Source organism: Eublepharis macularius, chromosome 1 (genome assembly GCF_028583425.1).
Source record: "Eublepharis macularius isolate TG4126 chromosome 1, MPM_Emac_v1.0, whole genome shotgun sequence".
Classification (NCBI taxonomy): domain Eukaryota; kingdom Metazoa; phylum Chordata; class Lepidosauria; order Squamata; family Eublepharidae; genus Eublepharis; species Eublepharis macularius.
Window position 1 is genome coordinate 190,326,463 of NC_072790.1, and position 22,697 is coordinate 190,349,159.

General features: G+C 40.0%; 1 protein-coding gene across 1 annotated transcript in view; it reads right to left on the reverse strand.

The window, feature by feature from the left end:
• Positions 1-22,697, reverse strand: part of KCNK2 (potassium two pore domain channel subfamily K member 2) — a 146,180-nt gene that overhangs the window by 41,267 nt on the left and 82,216 nt on the right. The window contains exons 4-6 of the mRNA XM_054981405.1: positions 18,192-18,352; positions 14,361-14,547; positions 3,383-3,522 (exon numbers count right to left, since the gene is read on the reverse strand). Of these exons, the coding sequence (XP_054837380.1) occupies positions 3,383-3,522; positions 14,361-14,547; positions 18,192-18,352 (488 nt within the window). The remainder of the gene's footprint in view (positions 1-3,382; positions 3,523-14,360; positions 14,548-18,191; positions 18,353-22,697) is intronic.

Sequence of the window (22,697 nt, forward strand, 5' to 3'; positions counted from 1 at the left end):
GGAAGCTGTAGTAAGCACAAGTCAAAAAGCTCCATTATCTGTGGAAGCAAACTGAGGGAGGGGGGGGGGGGCTCTGAATCTTGTGTCCATTTCAGTGAGAAACTTTTCTGGTGCACAACGCCAGGAGAGGGGTGCTGCCTCAGTAGCCTTAAAGCTATAAAATCCTGTTCTGAGCACCCAGCGTGCACAAGCACAGTCCCCAGTCTGGGACTGCACTGAAGACTGCAGATGAACCTGTTTTTTAAATTAAAACCATGCACCAAACTATTTCAAAGCCAAAGAAATAAGAAGATTCTACTACTTTTAGAAATATTTTTTCAAAGGATTCTTTCTGTAAATTACAGTTAATTTTAAGGATATGACTGTTGCGTCTTAAAAGATGGTCAATGATCAGAATTATATGTACATCTAATGAGAATGGATCCTTCCCTTGTATTAAATCTTGGCCATGTGGAGAAGAAATAGACACACACATCCTTGCATGAGCTTAACTTCTTCTACTTGAAGCAGCTTTTAGGGGTATGCACTGAGGGAAAAAAATATAATTTTAGATCCAGGCTTCAGGGTAGAAATTTTTAGCATGATTACTTATTTCCAGATAAGTTGTTACCAGACAATTATTTTCAACAAGAAATGTATACAAGGGTCTGGGGCAGCTGTTTATAAAGATGACACCAAATCTGCACAGGACATACCCTCCCTTTCTAAAGATACCCTACATTTCAAGCAGATTGAACAAAGGATGATGATTTTACAGACCTCTGTAGTGGTACCCTCTCTGCACAGCTGCACTTTTTTCTACAGATTCCTAAAATGGCCATCAAGCAGCAGCCAACAGGGGTATGCTGGCCAGCCACTGGAATTAAACAACAACAACAAAAGTGTTGCATTCATTTAATTTCTCAATTCTTACACTGACTGACAATAAAAATTTCTTACCTTTCCCTGAAAACTCTGTTTGTCATCTTTCCTTGTTGTGGTCTATTTTTTGTTTTCTTTCACAAAGTGAGGAAGGCTTCCTTTGCAGACCCCACCCCCTCCCCAGTCAGTCTGCTATTATTCTCTATGGGGGACTTTTAGGAGGAGTCTGGAATGGTTGTTTTCCAACCAAATGACACCAAAATTGCTGCAGAGTGAGAACTGCCTGCCTAATAAAGAACATTCATGTTACAAGTGAACTGGACCAAGGGTTCTAATTCTATGGGCCCCTGAACCTGGTATCCTCAGCCATTGTAACTGCGCTTCCATTATTCCCTATGGAAAACTTTTTTGCTTTCCAGGAGGTCTGGAGTAGCTATTTTCCAACCAAATGATATCAAAGTTGCAGCAGAGTGAGGGCTGCCTATCTAGTAAATAACCTCCATTTTTCAAGCAAATTGGATTATGGATTCCAATTCTACAGGCCCCTAAACATGTTGCCCTCAGGCTTTCAAAAGGAGCAAAGGAGTCAACAGCTCTTTGCGGCTTATCTGCCAAGGCGATTGATTGGCTGGGAGCTCACCCTTGCAAGGATCTGATTGGAAGGGAGAAATATCCTAGGAACTCAGCAGAATCAAAGAAAAACACCAGGACATGTTGCATTGCTGAAACATGGGAGGAAAAACCACAGATTCTTCAGGGGAGAGGGTTTCATAATTCCAATGCATCTTGGATTTGTGCTACCTTGCCAGAAGGTTAAGACAATGACCTGAAACAGTTATTTCTGTATCTATTTTTGGCTCTGGAATTTTATTATGCACACACCTAGTGGTTATACCCACTTTGCAATATATTAGTAAGTGGAATACTCTACACATTATAGTTAACACGACTCTGGCTTTTAAAGGGTCAAATACACAGCTTTTATAAAAGCACTTTCTGGGCTTGCTTTTTCTAGCAGAAGAATGACATGAGCACATGAAACTGTCTAATACTGAGTAAGAGGACTGGTCTATCAAAGTCCATATTGTGTGCTTTGACTTGCAGCAGCTCTCCAAGATCTCAGGCATAGTTTTTCACATCCCCTACAACCTGGTACCTAACTGGAGATGCTGGGGATTGAATCTGACACCCTCTGCATGTCAAGCAGATGCTCTGCCCCTGAACCACAGCCCCTCTCCCATAAGGAAGTTTAACTCTTTCCGCTGCTGTTTTTTCATGAAAAAGACACCAAATTATTTAAGCCTTTTGGGGGGAAACTGGGTACTCATATTACTTGTCCTCAATAATTCCCTTAAGTTGCCATCTACATTATCTGCCAAAGCATTGTCACCTGTAACAAATCACTTCAGTTAAAGCAAGGATATCTAAAAAGGAATTAAGTGTTTTTAGTGGTAATTCCTTTCAGGGCCAGATTGAAGGGGGGCAGGGGGTAGTCTGCCCCTGGTGCCACCAGGGAGGGGGCACCAGGAGCAGCTGCCAGCTGCCGGAGCATGCAGGCGGCAGTATGAGCAGCCTCGCAGCCCCCCGCACTGCCTTTCGTCTGCCCCATGGGACAGGGGGCGGCTGGCTTGCTGCGCCCCCTGTCCCGCGGGGCAGGCGAAAGGCAGCACGGGGGGCTGAGAGGCTGCCTGCGCCATTCACCTGCGGAGAAGCGAATGACGCAGGCAGCTTCCCAGCCCTGCACGCTGCCTCCGGCGCCCCGCATGATGACGTCACCAAAATGACATCATCACACCATGCCAGGAGCGCGCGTGCCGGACTAGGGTTGCCCTGGGCGCCGGCAACCCTAGATCCGGCCCTGATTCCTTTAGCTGCACTTGCTTATAGTTACGGTTTTCCTTAGCTCTGCATTGAGCACCACTTGGGTTAAGGGAACAGTAAATCTCTTGTGGGAGAAGAGCATGTTCTATTGTAGATCAATCTGACTGTTAAGTCCTGCTATAAGGTAATTACTATTTTCCAGTACTAGCTTTCCAAAATTCCTTGCTACTTTCATGGTCACGTAAGAATTTCTGTTGTTCCACTGATGACATTTCATTGATGAAACTTGGAAAGGAAAATGTAATTGATGGAGAACTGCAGCCTCTGTTAGCTTTCTGTGACAGAACTGATTATAAAGTTAGGGTAAAATAAAGTGGAGGGGAAAATATTATAAACCTATTCAGGAAGACCAAAACTGTTCTAGAACTGTTAGAATACTCTCTGAATATATGATTAACATATCTTGATTCAGCTTCAGCAATTTGCTACTGCGTTAGTAGAGAGGGAACTGCACATTATATTAAGCAGTTTCGAGAGTAATGAATTTTTGCAATACTGCAATATTATCTTGCAGCTTTGTCTGATAAAAGATATAAATAAAATGAAAATGTTAAAACAAATATACTATTTTTGAAAATGAAAGGGAAAAGTTCAAGTAAAAGATGTCATTGCTAATATAAATTCTGCAAGAATTCCTTACCTCTTCCTTGGTCTTTTTGGATATAACTCTTAGCCAATCACCAATCATGCTCAGGACTGCAGCAAAATAAGCAAGGCCCACAAGGATCCAGAACCACACTACTGGTTTGTAGAAATCGAAATATTCAATATCACCTCCCCCTAGAAAACAGAACATTTTAAAACAATGAAATGGAGTTCACACAAGTCTCTGTTTCATACCTTCACAACTATTGTTCTTCATTTATATTTGGTTACCATATTTACTAGAAAGGAAGGCAACCCTGAATGTAATATGACCTCATAAAAATGGCATACCCCCAATTTTTTTTATTGGTCATAATAGAAACATGAGCAAACATAAGATAACCCCCTTTTTTATGGCACACTTGGAATAAAACCTAGTCTTGTGTTGGAGTAAACTGGACAGCTCTTTAAATGTGGGCTAGATTTTTACTCTGTTTTAACTTTATTTTTAACTGTTGTTTTTGATACATATGTGTTTATACTGTAAACTGTCTCAAGCACCTTTGGAAGAAAGGTGGCTAATAAATACTTTAAATAAATAAATAAATACTGTACTTTGAAAAGCATAATTTACTATCCCTTTACAAATGAACTTCACACAATGTTTGCAGGACAACCTTCAACACTTCATCAACTAGGGTTGAAAAAAAATCAATAGAAAATAAAAAAGGGCACAATGTATTCCAAGTTAAGAATTTGTGTCCCATTTATTTCAATGGGAAAGTTAGGCCCATTCTCAAATCTCTCACAATAGATGCAATGGATTATGCTCCTTGTCTTCACTTCTCCTCTTACATAAGTCAAAGACCCCAGAGAACCACACATGAACTCAGCCATCCTAACCATGCCATCCTAGGCATGTTTACTCAGAATTAGAGATGGGCATGAACAGCAATATGAACCAAAAAAAGCCACAAACAGCCCAATCTGCTGTTCGCAAACAACAGGTGGTCGTTGCAAGCCTCATTCATTGCTGTTTGTTGCTGTTCGTCAAGCCAGACAGTCTGGCACTTGCAATCAATTCCCTTGGCAACTTAGGCAGGGATTGTTTGAACTCTGTCTGAACTCCTGCTGTTGCCCTGGAAACCCCAATCTAAGCCCAATTTAGCTTGATAGGCAGATCTTCCTTTGAAGTGTGGAGCTCCAAATTTGTTACAAGGGAGCAAAGAGCAGGGGGGAAGGGGGCTCCCAGCTCTGGCTTAGTTTGCAGACAGTGGAAAGGGAGAGACAGTTGCTGTTGGCATTTTGATAGAGAGAATGCATTGAAGCTTGAATTTTCTTTGTGTGTGGTGGGATAAGGATCTACCCCTTCAAGTTCCAGGGCTGCTGCCAGGCTCTGGGCCAAGCTATTATTTATTATTGGTACCTTTCCTGGTGCCTGCGCAGGTCAGGTTTCTGGGAGTGGTGCAGTAGGGATCTTGACTTGGGTGATGGCTGGAGGAGAGCCTGCTGGCCCCTACAAACAGCCAACCATGAACATGTTCATGAACAGGGCCATGTTCGTGGTTGTTCATGAGTCCCTGTTTGTGGATAGCAACTAACAACGAACATCATGTTCAGTTTTTTTGTTCATGCCCATCTCTACTCAGAATCCTGTTCATTAACCCTGTAAATCTTCTTGTTAATTCATGAACAGCTTGATACACAAAAGAGGCTGTCTTAAGTACATTTTCATCCTGATCCAGAAACCTATTAGTCAGATATGCTGCCTAAGTATAAGCTTTAACATAACCACTCAGAGCAATTTAGTCCCACAGAAATCATAGGGAAGCAATCCCACTGATTTAAGTTAAGTTGGAAGACTTTCCACTTCTGCATAGTGACTGTGTGTTGACTCTGATGTGTTACAGCTTGAGAGAAAAGGGCAAAGAACCTCTGACATATTAAAATGCATGTCTTCAATATGAGCAATAATTACAAAATGAATACGGTAGGATTATTTACATGAGGTAAAACATACAAAAATCAGTGAAATCCCCAACACTTCAGTCTACTACAATGACTGTTCAAAAGAAGAGTATTCTGGGATAACAGCAAACTTTACTTTGAGGTTTAGAATATTAAAGGCAGAATTTTTAATTGATAATAAATGAACAATGTTAGACAAAGTATCTGTGTGGTCAATGATAAGAAATTACTCTAACAGTCATGCGTTTATTGTGTAAACTAAGGAAGATTAATCACAAACTAGAATGAATTTTTTTTAATGGAGAAGGTGGCAAAAGATACAGGACCTAATGCGATATAAAAGGGAAGCAAGATAAGGCTAGGCAACAGGATTAATTTAGTAACAAAAGACAATGAATAATGACTGCAGAAGGTTGCAGGTTAGGGTATATGGTTGTGTTCCAGCAGCGCTTTGAGTTCTAGGGATCAAGACACATTGCTGGGTTCGGGAGAACAAATTAAGGATTCTAGCAAAATCTAATAAAGTTTTGGGAACTGTTCAAGGGACATGAAGATAAATTAGGCCACTTTTTTAGTATAGAGAAAAGAGTGGGCACCATTTTAATATTTGACTTCGGGTGCTAAGAACATCTAAGGTAAACCTTGATATCATCAGTAGCAGAGGACTGGCTATCATAACAATGCTTGCACCTCTCTCTCTTTCTCTTTCTCTCGTTTGTGCTTTTTTTTTTGGCACTTTTGATTGATGTCTATCTGTGCACATTTCCATATTCTCTAAGTTAAGTAATGTCACCTAGTGGTAGACCAAGTCGACTGCAATGACTATGGCACTTAGCATTTTCCACTCTTTGAGGTTATGCAAGGCTAAACCTGTCATGAGTATTTAATGCTGCTTTCAATTTCAGGCTAAGCAATTTCATTGACTCTAGTACATTAGTAAAATTGCTTAAGTCTCCCTCTTAACATTCTTAGGCCACTACTGAGGTCTGCAGCCAGCTGGCAGTCTTATCATCAACACCAGCATACTGAACCTAACCAGTGAAGTGGACCTTTAAAAAAGAGGAACAGAAAGAGGCTGATTTGTAGCAAGTTTTCAAATAATGAAAAATGCATTCTCACACAAATTCATGCACATTTAAAAATACTATTTAATGGTGTTTTCAGTCTTGGCATTCACAGGGCACTCTGTTTCAAGAGCGGATGCTATGGTATACAATTGTTTTCATTTTTGTTTTATTACTTTTTTTCAGAAATGGCATTTATTTAATTCATTATATAGATCATTTGTTTTAAATTGTCATTCCCCATTGGTTTCAATGGGAACACGTTGTTAGGCTTTATGTAATTCTTTTATTTTCCATTCAATTGGGAAGGAATTTTCAACAACTAAACATCTCACTCAAAGGTTCCTCCCTGCCAAATTCAGAAAGACAGAAGGAAAAGTCCAATTTAGAGGCAATTAAAATTCTCATCTGCAGAGACAGATGCCTTTCACCTACAAAGACAGGCAGTGTTATAAAACAAGCACTGGAAGCCATTTGGCACCGCAAGAAAAACAAGCAGGTGGACAGCAGAGTGGGCAGTGACTTAATTTGACATGGCAAGAAAGACAGAGTGGCACGTGAACATATAGGTTTGTCTGTGGTAAACCAAGGGAGTTAGCATTATACAGCATATAATGGTATCCCAAGAAAAGTTACACAGTAGTTACCGAGGTTTGCAAGAATGAGGCCTTTAGAAGCAAATTATTTGCTTTTCTGGATAGTTACCCTGTAGCAGAGGGAGGAGCCAAAGCCCACGTCAATTGCCATCCCAGCTATTGACACTGCATTAACTGCCAGAATAGATGGAGGGAATGACTTGATTTCTTCCAGCTGTTCATTATCCATCTTTTCTGTGGCAGATATCTACTTTGTAGTAAATGAATGTCTTTGTACAACTTTGATTTTGTTAGCCATCTTGCGCATAACAATGGAAAGGGAGGATGCCTTAATAAATTTCTGACTGAAATTATCGTCACTCTATAAGAAAAAATGATACTATAGTTCAAATTACAAACAGGCAGAGTTGTAAGGTGGACTGCCAGTGTTATTGTCCCAGCATGGTACATTTGTTGAACAGCAGCCCTGGTGGTTTGACAGGAGCCAACACACCAAGAGTAGTTCTTTATTCCACCCATATATTCCAACAGTTGATGTTATTGATGTAAGCAGCAGGTATAGTAAATGGAGGTGGGTGACATCTTGTAAGAAAAGAAAAAAGAAAAAACTAAACAGGATCCCTGCTGCAGCAGGCAAGGGTGTCAGGTGGAGCAACACAGAACCTGTTAGCCAAAGTGACTGGTGCTCTAATAAGTTAAATAAGATATGGTAACTTATTTAATTTATTAGAGCACCAGCTACTTTACCATTCATTAAATATTTTAAAAAATTTCATTGGGTTATTTAAATTTGCCCTCCAATTGTGGTTTTCCACTTTCTGCTTTAGTCTTATTTGGAGGGGTCTCCTTTTTTGTATTCATTTATTTGTTATTCCTAGGCATCTCATTTTCTTTCTCAATAGTTGATCCCAGTGAATGTTATATTATCTGCCTGGATGAGTCCAAATAGAGTGGGACCTCCCTCAGATTTTAAAATCTTTACTTTAAAAAGAAATGCTTTTATCCATGCCTTAGCTTCCATTGATATTTTGCCTAATGCAGCTCTCAGCACTATTCCCAAAACACATCTAATAGTCAATAAATGTTGGAAGAAATCAAACTGAATGTAATCCATTCTCTCAGTAGTGGCCTGAATCCCGATTTCCACACCATACAGAAATTGATTTGAAACCTTGGTATTCAAATGGATTTGAAACCTTGACATACCTTTAAGGCAAAGGGGGAAAATTCACCTCTCACTGTATAGAAGTATTTTACAGTTGTCCTCCCTATTCTCAAGGCAGTATTCCTTTCCAAATCCAAATGTGTTTTCCATGCAAGAAATGCTTCAAAATGGATTCCCAGGTATTTAAATTGATTAACTTGTTCCATAGATTGGTCTACTATATACTATTCCTTTTGCTAAATACCATGACCTTGGATTTCACTACATTAATAGACAAGCCTTCATGGTTACAGTAATATTCAGTTTTTTATCAGTTTGTGGAGTTCCACAATTGATCTGGACTAGAGATGGGCACAAACCAGAAAAAAACAAACCTTGCAGTTGATGGTTCGTCACATTTCACAAACCATGAATCACGAACTTTCATGAACCTGCCCTGGTTCGCAAACCGGTTCATTTGGTTCATGAAAATGGCACTTGCAGGTCAGCAAATCACCACTTCCAGGTCACTTCTGGGTCAGCAGAAGGTCACTTCCGGATCAGCAGAAGGTCTGCAGAAAGCCCATCCCCCATTGCCTAGGATTGGTGCCAAGCTGCCTGCAATGACAGACTGAAAAATGAACCAAACAAACTGCCCTAAAGTTCGTGGTGGTTCGTCAGAAATGGGCTCTGACGAACCGCCAGTTTGCGAACCTTGAACCGGCCTGGTTTGTGACAAACTTTGGTTTGTATTTCAGTTCATGCCCATCTCTAATCTGGACATTATCACTACATCGTCAGCATATAAAAGGATCGGAATTTTGCACTTAGCTATATATGGAAGGTGGCAAGCATTCCTCAGGAGACAGGGTCTAAGATCATTTATATATAAATTAAAGAACAAGGGTATAAGGCTACACCTCTGTTTGACACTTTTATCTAGAGTAAATGGCCCAAATAACTGTCCTGATTCTCCATATCTAACCCAGGCAGTAGGATAGCTGCACAGTTGTATTAGGTAAAGGAGACGTATTTCAATGCCATATTTCTTCAACTTTCCCCATAAGTGGGCCCTGGAGATTGTGTCAAATGCTGATTCAAGATTCACGAAGGCAGTTGCTAGCATGCCTTTTCCAGAACTTGTATATTTGTCTATCAAATACTGAAGTATATCACAATGGTCAGTGGTACTTGCTCCTTTCCTAAAAGCAGCCTCTTTGTTCCCCAGAATATTATTTACTTCGACCCAGGATCTAAGCTTTCCAGAAAGCATTGTGCCATAAAGTGTTCTTATGGTGGATAACAAACTTACTGGATAATTGGCCCGGTCCACTGGATCCCCCTTGGATCCCCATCGGATCAGGACAATTATCAGACTGCGCCAGACTTTGGGCATATTTCCTGTCTTATTGAATTTTATATGTAGCAATGGTATCTATCTTCATGCAAAAGATGGTGTGACCTATGTAAAAAGCTCTCTTAACTTTTCACCCTCACAGAGCACTTTCTTTTTTGGAATAATAATCATTTCAAACCAGTGGAAGAAATTTTACTCCTACTGTACCCTAATTCTTCCAAAGAAGATACAAGCTGGTTCTCAAACTGCCTCTCTCCCCTCATTTGTCAAATTATAAGTACAACAGGTAAAGGTTTTTATAGCACCAAAATGATGTCTTTCTCACTACATGGTCACTTTTTGGATGTCTACTACTTTCTATGGGCATTTTAAGTCAACAAAAGAGTTTGTACAGCAACCATCATAGTGGAAATAGATGGTATCAATAACACCTGCAAACACATACACATGAAGCTGTCATATGCTGAGTCCAACCAAGGTCAGTATTTTGTCTTCTGACTTGCAGTGGTCATCCAAAATCTCAGGCAGAGGACTTTCGCTTCACTTACTGCCAGGAACTGAACCTGGTACTCAAAGCAGGTGCTCTGAGCCACAGCCCCATCCCATAATGGCCTTGCTGGGTGAAAGCCAAACACCAATACTTTAAATAAATGGAAACAGTTTTTACGACTGTATAGTGAATTGGAGCCCGCTCAGATTTCTGCAAGCACAAGGATGGAGGAGATTTTTTACTGATTTCCCCCTCCCAGGCCAGCCCAGAATGCCCCCTTAAATGCTTCTCTTTGGTGAATACCCCCTCCTGCATGAGACCAGCAAAAATTGCTCTCTTCTTGTGCCCATCTAGAGGGGATCCAAGCCATGATGTGGTTTTCATTAACAAGAAGCTGATCATAATATAAATAGAAGTATTCCTTTAAAAAAGTGAACAAATGTATTTGCACCACTAAAGCAGCTACCAATACTTTCTTCCTTCCCTCTCCTCCTTTCCATTCTTATTTCAAAAAGATTCTCATAGAATCTACTCACATTTCTAATAAAGTTACAAGATTCTCTATTTCTATTTCATTTATCTCTCTCTGTGTAAATTCTTCTGACACTTTTATCTCGGTAAGGATTCTCCAAGCCTCCTACTCAGTTCTTTCAGACACTTAATTTTTTCAAAGCACACTGATAATGACAGATGAAGTGTTTTAATGTTGGAAGATACCAGATTGATGGTTTAATTTTTTTGCAAGCCATCCATTAAAGGCAACACAAAAGAGTAACATTAAAAAAGAACATTAATGTCTACAACTGAAAAGGTGAACATTCATATGGTAAGTCTGGTCACGTATTGTTGACTGAACTCAGGCTGCATGATACACAATGAGTTATGAAACTATGGTTTGAACCAATCTTGGTTACTTGTGATGTCTGAAACCAGGTAGTCCAACAAATCAAGGTTTGTGATTGTGGTTGACACAAACTTGGGATTTTGTTCTAGGGCCTGTGGCATATTTGTTAATTACAGTTTGCACTAATTTGGTGTAATGTCTGCACATACCATAAATGGTTGAGTAACATCCTAAGAGGCAAGGTAAGAAGCAGACATCTAGTTTAAACACAAACAGATTTATTACTTACATACTTCTCAGAGTTTGCTGCACAAAACAGTTTAAACAAACCACAATTTATTGTGATACCTGAATGCAGCATAAGAGAGAGCTGGGTACTGCTTGAATTCTTGAAATGCCATTTGTGGTCCCATTTCTCCCCTACTGTATGACTTTCATCATAATCAGAAATCATTTTATCTATGGAATTACATTTGCTTTCTTCATCCATGTTATCTGTCCAGAATATATATACCATTTGGGGAAGAATGGCTAAAAAGCATTGTCCTACTAAGAAACAAATGATGAATGGAATGATTAACTCTGGGCCAAACTACACATTGTGTGGGAGATCATCTGTCAGGATCTCCTTCTTTAAATGCTAAAAGCCGTCTCCAGAAGACCCAATCTAGACTGGGACTGTGGAGAAGGAGGGAGAGCTTTAATCCTATTCCCATGCACTATCACACACACAATGAGCCAATTGGCTCTACAGGTAAAAACATACAAGTACTAAATTGTTGTCTGCACCATTTCCTCTCAAGAAAACTGAGTTAATATAATGTTTATGGACTCCCCCCTGCTTCCAATCTGGACTATATCCCTAGTAGTTGCTTTTAATTTTAAACAATACAGGAGATCCCATCACTCACTATTTGTTTAGTTTGGGTCTCAATGGTATAAATAAGATGAGTTTGTACCCTGTTCTATGGAGAAGCAGAGCATCTGTATAGCCAATACAAGTCTCTCTCTCATGCACATGCACACACACACATACATGGTATATATTTTAAAATACATAAAGGCTGCAAAAACACAGTCTCCTAATCTATTATGGGCTGCTAGAACTAGAAAATAAGACTGTTGCTATATTTTTCAATTCTGCACAGGACTGGAGTTTAAACATTTGAACTGGACTCCTGTACATTTTATTTTGGTTCCTAGGAATTTAAAATACTATTTTCTAGGTATTGTGTTGAGTTTTCCAGCGATACTGTTAAATTTTGTTAGAGAGTTACATAACAAGTGCCTGTCAAGATACATCTAGCAGTAAAATCCAGAACAGTGGCACATTAGGATAGACCTTAGAAGGATTATGCTTCTCTTGATCATAACAAACATTTTAATGACCCTGAGTGCTAGAGGAACACATATTAAGTGGCCAATGAAAAAGAATATGTGAAAAAAATTACAGTGAGAACAATTGCAAGTGTACTTGGTGTTCTAGTTACTGCTAAGTGGGACTTGGCACATCATGTTCCTACTGCAATGTAACCAGGGTATGCATTTTGATACCACTGAGTTCACAGAAACAAGCTAAAAATAAAATACCAACACTCTTAACTTTTAACCAGAAAGTTAGCTTTGACAGAACACATGCTAGAAGCAGTGCCTTTTGATAATTACTTAGCCTTCCTTCTCATTATTTTTTATTTTTGTATTGTATTGTATTTGTATTGTATTTTCATACACGATTGTCCACCACACATATATGCATTTTGTAACATGGGAATAGCAATGCCAATGTCATTCATTATTTTTTGGCATAACTTATACCGCCTTTGTTCACCTCTGGCCTTGAAAACTCTATGGGGTCACCATAAGTTGGCTTCAACTTGATGGTACTTTACACACACACACATGTGCACAGAAGGAATTAAAGGGATCAGCTTCTACACGTATGTTTGGGTGGGTAAAATGACATTGATGAGGCCATTTTCATACTCCAAAACAATATATATCTTCATACACAAGTGTGCACGTGTATATTGAAAACACCATATTCTGTTCCCAAAAGTGGCCAGGTATGGCTTGCATGTATTAAATTATAATACAAGGAATCTCAAATCAAATCCAATGTACTCATACTGCAATAATTCCTTCTTGTTGTTAACAGGTCTTTCCTCTACAACTACTCTTTCCAGAAAAAAAAATGTGGTGGTAGCCATGTTGGCATAAATGAAAGAATTTACCAGGCCTGGAAGAGAGGAGGAATCAAGTGAGCATTCATCAAATGTCAAGGAACCAAGTAGGAAGGAAGGATGGTTGTTGTGGGTTTTCCGGGCTGTATTGCCGTGGTCTTGGCATTGTAGTTCCTGACGTTTCGCCAGCAGCTGTGGCTGGCATCTTCAGAGGTATAGCACCAAAAGACAGAGATCTCTCAGTGTCACAGTGTGGAAAAGATGTAGGTCATTTGTATCTACTCAGGAGGGGTGGGGTTGAGCTGAGTCATCCTGTAAGAGTTTCCCAGAGTGTGGAATGCTAATGGCGGGAGGCTTCACTGTATCCTGAGGAGGTTCTTTTGCATATGGATTGGTACTTGATGTGCTAATCTTCTCTGCAGGGCTATTGTCGGGGATAGAATGTTTTGTTAGCCTGGTGTTTTTCAGAACTGGAAACCATGCTCTGTTCATTCTTAAGGTTTCTTCTTTCCTGTTGAAGTTTTGCTTATGCTTGTGAATTTCAATGGCTTCCCTGTGCAGTCTGACAAAGTAGTTGGAAGTGTTGTCCAGTATTTTGGTGTCCTGGAATAAGATACTGTGCCCTGCTTGAGTTAGGCTATGTTCAGCCACTGCTGATTTTTCAGGTTGTCCAAGTCTGCAGTGTCTTTCATGTTCTTTTATTCTTGTCTGGATGCTACGCTTTGTGGTCCTGATGTAAACTTGTAAACGGGACCACCAGCATGGAAGCCCAGAAGCTCTATCATATACACTACATACAGCTAGGGAGCCATGGCTTTGCAGTGTGTATCTTAAGAGTTACCAATTCTGCACTGGGATATTCCTAGAAACTTAGAGATGGAGCCTAAAACGGGTGAGGTTTGGGGAGGCAGGGGAAGAGAGTAACCTCAATAGGGTATAATGCAATAAAGACCATCCTCCATGGCAGATATTTTCTCCTGGGGAATTGATCTCGTAATCTGGAAATCAGTTGCAGCTGCAGATTTCAACGGACCACCTGAAGGTTGGCAACTATACTGTACTTACGGTACATCTGTTTCAAACATGATGAGGAGTACATATTTAGTGTATATGCTTTTAATCTGTAGTACATGAAATGGCCATAGGTTCCTCTGCTTTGATGAATAGACAGAAGAAGCAAATAATTAGTTTCAGGACTGTCATTATCCTATTTCTCATGGGGCACTTTTTAAATGTATAGGGTTGACAGAAGTAACTTAAGGTGTATTAGGGTGACTCTTCCCTGACGAATTACAACAGAGTCCTAAACAAATTTACATCAAGTATAATCATATGGACATCTCTAAAAATATTTTAAAATTCAAATAGTGGACCTTAATAGAAATCTTACCTGCAACATAGTCACCAAATCCAATGGTTGTTAAGGTAATAACTACAAAATAAATTGCATCTAGTGTATTCCAGCCTTCTATCCGCTTGAATGTGACTGCAGGGAGAGCAACAAACAGCACACAACCAAACAGTATGAATATTATTGTTGATATGATGCGAATCTTTGTCTGACTCACATTCCATTTCTAGCAGGGAAAGAATAAACAAGGAGGAAAAAAAGAAATAACAATCCACTATTAGTAAAACAGATTTTATTGTTAATAATTTTTCTACTACCACTTCTCAAAGGTTCAAAAACCATATAATAGATTCTACAGTTTTAAAAAAAGAAGAAAATCGAATGGATTAATCCCATTTAAAAGGCATAAGAAAAAATTGTACTTTGTACTTATAGTGAACCTCTCTTGGAAAATGATTCCAAATCTTTGGTGCAAACATGGAGATTACTCTATCCTAAGCAAATCTGCAGAAGTATTTCCCCAATTCGCTCCTAAACTAGGGTTAGGAGATTCCTGGAGATTTAGGGAGGGACTTCAGCAGGAAATAATGCCATACAGTCCACCCTCCAAAGCAGCCATTTTCTCTAGAGGAATTGACCTCTGAACTCTGGAGATAACTTGTAATTCCAGGAGTTCTCCAGGCCCCACCTGGAGGTTAGCAACCCTAGTAGTTACACTCGTCTATGCCCAATACTTAAAATAGTACTATTAATGACATACTGAACTCAAGTGGATCTGTTTGCTACATCAAAGAAGTGAGTTAGTAAACATGCCAACCAATGCACATTTACTGCTGTTCACATAAGAAGAAGCATAATGCTGCTTAAAGGAATCTAAACAAACATGAAACAGGATATCTGTGATTAGCAATAACATATTGGGCAGAGTTACACCCTCGGACTCTCTTGAAGTTAATGTATTTAGAAGAGTATAACTCTGCTTAGGAGAGAGTTTCCAACCTCCAGATAGGGACTGGCGATTTCCCAGAATTACAAATGTTCTTTGGACTACACAGATCAGTTCCTCTGGAGAAAACAGCTGTTTTGGAGGATGAACTCTATGGCATTATACCCCACTGAACTCCCTCCCCTCTCCAAATGCTGCCAACCCCAGGATCCAACCTCCAAATCTCGAGGAATTTCCCAACCCAGAGGTGGCAACCTTAGCTCAGAATAGTACAGTAGCTTTCCTACATTATGTTTTACTTTAAGATACGCTCAGGAGCAGACCTCCAATGTTTTATATACTAGTAGTTTCTCTTGAGTTGTTTGCTCAACTGAAATTACCCCCTCAAGCTGCCATTTGCTGCAATAGGCAATATAAATATATATATAGAGAGAGATGCCTATATCAACGCTGTATTTTTTCCAGAGAGGCAGACAGGTCTCTCTCTTTCTCCAACTACTGTCTCCAGAAAAAATGGTAACACTGTAACAGTAATAGTAACACTGGAACTGGCCAGCACAAATTAGGTAAATTTCAACTAGTGGGAGAGAGAGAAATCAAGTGAATAGGATAAAGCAGCTCAGAAGGGGGCAATTTAATTTAGTAAAATGTCACTACTCTTCTGATCCAACTCAGAGCCAGAAGCAGACCATGAAACATTTGTGAGATAAAACTTCTAGTTAAAAACCTGGGTAAAAAGGAATGTTTTCGTTGGGCACCTAACAGAAAGTAAAGTAGGCAGTAGGTGAGTCTCACAAAGTAAACATTCCAAAGGTCAGGTGACACCACTAAAAAAGCCCTGTCCCTGGTTCCCACCTGCTTCACTGCTGAACATGAGGGGACATAGAACAGGACTTCAGAGAAGGATCTGTTGGGCTGGAAAATTAGCCTGAACTTGGATAAAGTTTTATACAGGAAAAAATATATCAGTTCTGGATAAGTGGAAATAATGGAAATATATATTTTGGGATAAAATACCATAGCAATAATATATGTAATGTCCCAATATTTATTTCTGGATAAATTGTTTCCATTGGCTGATAGTGACATGTATCCTACCACTCTATTGAGCAAAGTCTGAAGCCTTCTTCCAGCCTAACGGATCTTCTCCAAGGGAAAAGCTGCTTAAGTTGGAGGAAGGCTCCTTAGGCTGGAGAAAACTTTGGGCTAGTACCAGCTATGGGTTGGCAAATTCCTGGAGATTTGGGTGTGGAGCCTGGGGAGGGTGAGGGGTAAAATACCACGCCCTCCAAAACAGCCATTTTCTCCTGGAGAACTGACCTCTGTAGTCTGGAGATCAGTTGTAATTCTTCAGGCCCCACCTGGAGGTTGGCATCCCTAGGAAAGCTCCTTACCCTGGGCAAACACCATCCAGCCTACGGTTGCATATATAACAGTGTCTTTACATGAAGACTGCTTAATTTGTGATCAAGAATAACTACTTCACGGCATGAGGCTAATATGATATTGCAATAGTCATATGAGGTACACAGAGATCTGAATTAGCAATGGACCAGCTCATAGCAGGCGCAGGTCAACAAGAATTTGTCAGTCACCAATAAAATACCACAATGAAAATAATGTAAAGTAATGCAAAATATATATATTTCATTATTTCTCACATTGGCCTGTTTATAAATTAGTTTCACGTGGCTTCTGTGTGTTTTGCCTTCAAGGAATTTATTTCCCAGGACAATAATAAAAAAAAGTGACACTTAAAATTGCTACCAAAGCCAATCCATTCACAAAGAGTTTCAGAGATATATTAACATAATTTTTAGAGAAATGTAATTCATTACCTAGTATGCTAATCAATGACATTTCAGTTTTCTTAGGACCACTCTAGTTTCCCACAACTATTGTAGGAAACATTGGTGGTACATCACACATGATAGGCACAATAGTTGCTTCAAGGAATACAGGTGTAACAGCAAAGGAGTTATAATCTATAGATTCCTTTACTTTCATCTGCCAAATACACTATCCAGTCTTAAGAACTGTTTCATCTTCCCCCATTATTTCTATTGTTATTGTACACAGATATTGAACTGTAGTCAGGAATGAGCCAAGAGGAATCCTGTCCCACCTGAACCACTGACTTGTCCCACCTAAAGAATTTTTCAAAAACTGCCTTTTAGATTTGGAGCCTGATATCTCCTTTTAGAACAGATGCATGCCTCAGGAGTACTTACCTCAAGCACTAGATTGGCAACTGATTTTTATCAAATCAGCCCCGTGCAGGGGCCGTCACTTTCTTGTCACACTGGGAACGATGTCATTTCTGGTGTGACAAGGAAGTGAAGGCCCCCTTGCATGGCTGATTTGATAAAAATTGGCCCCCAATACCAGGAGCACACTGGAATGCTCTTAGGCCCATTCCCTTTGCCTCTGCTCCCACCAGGGGAATGGGATCCCAACCTTCTGCTCACCACTTCTCCATTTCACTTCATCTTCTCCTCCCAAACTGTTTTTGAACATCAAGAGACTCTATCAAGGTGACTAATGAGTGTGTATGCAATGCCTTTTTTATTTTAAGAAGTGCTGGTATTCATATATAAGGTTGCACCAATGTCCTCCAATTCGCCCCTCAAGATTAAGAGAGCCCCACCAAAGGTGGTGGTACTCAGTACCAGGGTAGATTAACTCTTAAAGACAAGGACAAACATCAGCCTTAACAGTTGTAATGTCGCAAGAAGTCAATATAAACCAGTAGTACATTGCAGTGCACAATTTGCTTTGACAAATGAAGAAGCTTTTAAAGTTCTTTCTACCATATATGCATTATTTAGTTAAGCTATATATTAAGGCATATCTCATATACCTTAAAATTATATTTGCTATGGTATAGGAACTATTTAAATTTTAGGAAAATGTGTCATACTCACAACAAATGTATCTTCTACTTTGGCAATTCCTTTCCCAAATATGGTCCCTAGCTGATCTCCAACTCCGGCCAATAGAAAACCAAAGAGAGGAATTCCTAGTAAGGCATAGATGATGCAGAATATCTTCCCACCTTCTGTACGTGGCGAGATGTTCCCAAATCCTAAATTACAAACAACTTGAGCTGTTGATAAATCAGTTAAAGGCATTAAATTATACATCTAATTAGTACTGCAGATAAGGAAACTGAAAACATTCCCAGGGAGTGTATAAATCACATTAAACTAGAGCAACATCCACGTAGAAATCTTACCCAAATTTGATTGCTAAAATCACCTCATACTGAACTACATTTCAGATGCTATATGTAGGAGCAATCTGCCTTTCTAACACAGCTGGAAGACAATGATAAACCCTCTTTGTTCATATAATAATATTTGAAATTTTACCCAGACTTCCAATTCATTTCATTTTTTTCCTGGTGTTTTCAAAAAAGGCCAGACTTTCATAGGTAAAGTTAGCAGTGGCAGTGCAATCTGATGCAGTTACTCCAGTTTAAGTCCATAGATTTCAATAGGTTTAAACAGGAGTAACTCTAACACTGTAAATAATCAATATGATATACCTAATATATATAAATTTACAATCACGCTTAAAAAGAATGGGAAACCACTACTACCAATAACATTCCAAGCAACTGCCACAACTGCAGACTCACTCCTATAAATAAATTCAGTTCAGTACTGGCTGTTGTGGGATCAAGAGCTCTGATAGTGAGTGCTATCCTTGAGTCAACTCTTGCCTTAACTTGACTCCTGCCTGCCTTTGGTCTCCAGGTGTGAACCGGATGATGAAGCATAATGTATTAATAGTCAGCATTTTTGAACTCAAAGGCCAAGAGGCATACATTTTGCATCCCACTCCATCTAATTTTCAACTTTCCTGTCACTTTGAACTGAATGCTTTATTCTTCCCCAGGATGAAATCTATCTCTGGAGAATTACCTGTATGATCTTGGGAAAAGAAAGGAACCCCTTCCTTTTGTGTCCTATACAAACTTTCTATTCTTCATGCTGAAGAGGGAGGAGACAGAAATGAGCTTAAGCCAAGGCCCAGTCATCACTTCTATCCATTATTGGTAAGGCAATGGGCAATGGGCTCAGTAGCCCCAGTGTGCATAACTTTAAAGACAAGGTAAGTGGCCTGTCGGGGTATATAAGAAATTTCTATCTCCAAGGACCATGTCATGTGGATGAACTGTATGTTCACCATGAAGGTAAATGTTCTCATAGAGGGTAGGTTCTCCCACAGTGTCCTCCAGGAATGATTCTGAAGAACAGTCAAAGTCTGGTTTGTTATAATAGGGTTGATCATAATCCACTTGGAGATCATGATATAGGGGAGGGTCTGGTTCTAGTTCCAGCATCGTTCAAGGCCCTTCCCTAAGGAAGCATGTGGTAGATACTTGACAAGTGGACAATGGACAGGATTGGTTAAACCTGAACAATGAGCAGAATATGGACCCCAGGCTTGATAATACCCATAATGGTCATCTTCATGAGTGCCATAAGTGTAGAGCTGCAGAAAAAGAACTGAGGGAGGAGCATCCCTTCCTCCTCCTTTTAATATCAAAAGGCAAGAATCTGGCATGGAGAAGGGAGAAGGAAGCACTGTTTGCTTCCTTGGAGTTTAAAAAAATCTGTCCCCAGTTGAATCGCATACACGAAGAACCCATGTGGGTTTGCACAGGTACCACGCCAATGAACCAGCAAATTTACTTCTCTAGAAGAGAGTGCAAAATATATCTTTGCCTTTCCTCCTGCAAACATATTGCCATACTTCTCACTGGGAGCTAGAGGTGCCATTTCCCTCAGCCTAGGGCAGGGGATCCCCTGCTCCCCCCTTCCACCCCACTTACCTGACCAGCGGAGGGCACGCTTCCCAAGGCACCCTCAGGCAGCGTGGTGTGCCCCTGGGCAGCAGTGTGCTCCTCGTGCCCACAGCGGCCCAATTCATACCCCTCAGTGGGCCTGATTCAGGGTGAATCACACCCCACAGTGGGCCAATTCGTCCCCCTGGTGAGAGCAAGAGCGCTCGTAGGCTGCCCTTTGACCCACGCAATATCATCACATCCCAGAAGTGACGTCATTGTGCAAGCCCAGGAGTGGGGATGAACACAAGCCCCAATGGGGACACAAGAATACAGCTAGGTAAGTGCCAGGCTCCTGATCTCCCACTGGGGGAACCGGGGGACCTGGCAACCCTACTGGGAGCCAAATGTTATTTGCTTCTCTCTCACTGCCCAGCACCTAGTTTCTAGTGTAAGCCTACAACATGTTTGCCTCATCCCTGCAAGCATGGTTCTATGCCTACCTACTGTGGTGGGAACCACAGCATGGCCAGCAGGCATCTGTCTCTATGCCCACCTCTTCCACTCTACAAAGCAGATGTCCTGTTTCTCAGGAGTCTCGGTCTCAGGTGTCCCTGTAGTCACTCACTCCCGTTTGCCTGCCACTGAGTGAAAACAAAATTCGGCCCAGCAGCCAAACAAGCAGGCAACTTTCGAAGAACAAAACAGCTTATACAACTAGGATCTATCCATGCAAGGAAATGAGAAAGCCCTCCCAAAATCAGAGGTGGTGGAATTATTTGTATACCAAAATCTTGCTTAGAAAAACTGGCAAATTGGTTTGGGCACATGGTCTCTCTGACACACACATATTTCACAAATTACTCTGTTCACTTGCTGCCCCATTTACAATCCAGGCTGCTAAATTTCATAGTAACCATCAAATAAGAAAGTCAGCCATTCATGAATGATGGAAACAATTTAGTTCAGATTCAGAGCATTTAAGCCATTAGAGAACAAGTGTTCAGTAAACTTCTACTCAGCCCAACTGAAAACAGGTATGAGAGTCAAACTTGTATTCAAATTTGAAAAGCAAAACTGTGTCCAAACCATATACACTAAATTTCACTGTCTCAATATTCAACATGACAATCACTAAAGAAATTTACAGACACACTGAATAATGAACTTGTAAATTAAATCAAATGCTTTACTACTCTTCTTATGTAATTAATTGTTTGCCATCACTGTCTCTTAAGCTCTGTTACAAAGCATGCTACACGGACACAGCAATTGCAATTTTCTATCAGAGATTATCTCTCTTCGTCCTTAGTTTCTAATATAGTTTGGATTCCTATGGCTCCTACATCAATTGAACTAGTAGCCAAATTCAAATTTATCTCTACAATACTTTTCTTTGGAGAACTCATTGCACCTGGAGAAACTGATATAGTGACAGTTCTCACAGAATGGACATTCAGCTTGCACTCTAAGCTCAGGAGAAATTACAGTATGAAGAAGAATGGGCCACAGGTTTTATTTAATATGCCTTTCAATCTGCAGAGCTATTATGGGCAAAGGTGTGTGCCAAGAAAAATTATGTTATGATTTCAGATCCAGGCTTTTTGGGGGGTTGAATTTTTACTGAAATCACTTATTTCCAGGTAGGACATTACCAATTCAGAAATCAGATCTGTGTTTTTTTTCAGGTTCCAGATTTTGGGACTTTTATTTTCAATAGGGAAAGTATAAGAGGGTCTGGGGCATCTGCTTATAAAGCTAATGGCACCAAATTTACCCTGAACACAGTCCTACCTCTACTCTAAAAAACCTCCTAAATTGTAAGCAGATTGAACAGCGGGGTTCAAGTGTATAGACCCCCAAATTAGGTGGCTCTACTGATTCCTAAAAGGACAGACAAGCGACAGCCCAGCAGGAGCGCTCTGAGTAATGTTTAAAAGACCAAAAATGGTGACTTAATTAGCCTTTCCTCATTTTGCTTTACTAAAACTGAAGATAATTTATCGCCTTTCTGCAAAATACATGACTTATTAAGTATAATTTATTCAGCACCTAGCACCTGAATTAATTATATACATTAATGTTTTACTCTCCCAAACAAGTGCATCTGGCATATCCATCACTGAACTAAGAAATGAAACACACCACACTGATTGCCGCACTTAGCAAGATAATATTGTATAATTTTAGGGATGCAATAGAATGCATTTACCTCTGTCTTTCCCTGTTATTTCCTCCAATTTGGCAAAAGCTGAGTCTGGCAAGAACCACATACACATGCATTGTACCATTTCTACTGCACAGCTTTAGTGCCTCCTCTGTCATAGCTCCGTCTGAGCTATGCATACTCATGTTGCAAAACCATGGCCAGTTTGTTTATCCAAGCAAGGAAAACAGTGCATATAATCAGGCAACCACATCATATGGTCCAATGATAACTGCAAGCATAAATCAGATGTCTACTGGAATTTATATACGAATATGGCTGCCATCTCTCTTCATGAAATAGCTTTCAGAAGAATTACCTTTCAATGGAATGTTGTACATTCAGATTTTATCCAGATGTGCATTGTGATTGCCATTCTGGTGGAAACAGTCATGTGTAAATACCTCTTAAAATCAACTACACCAGACCAGG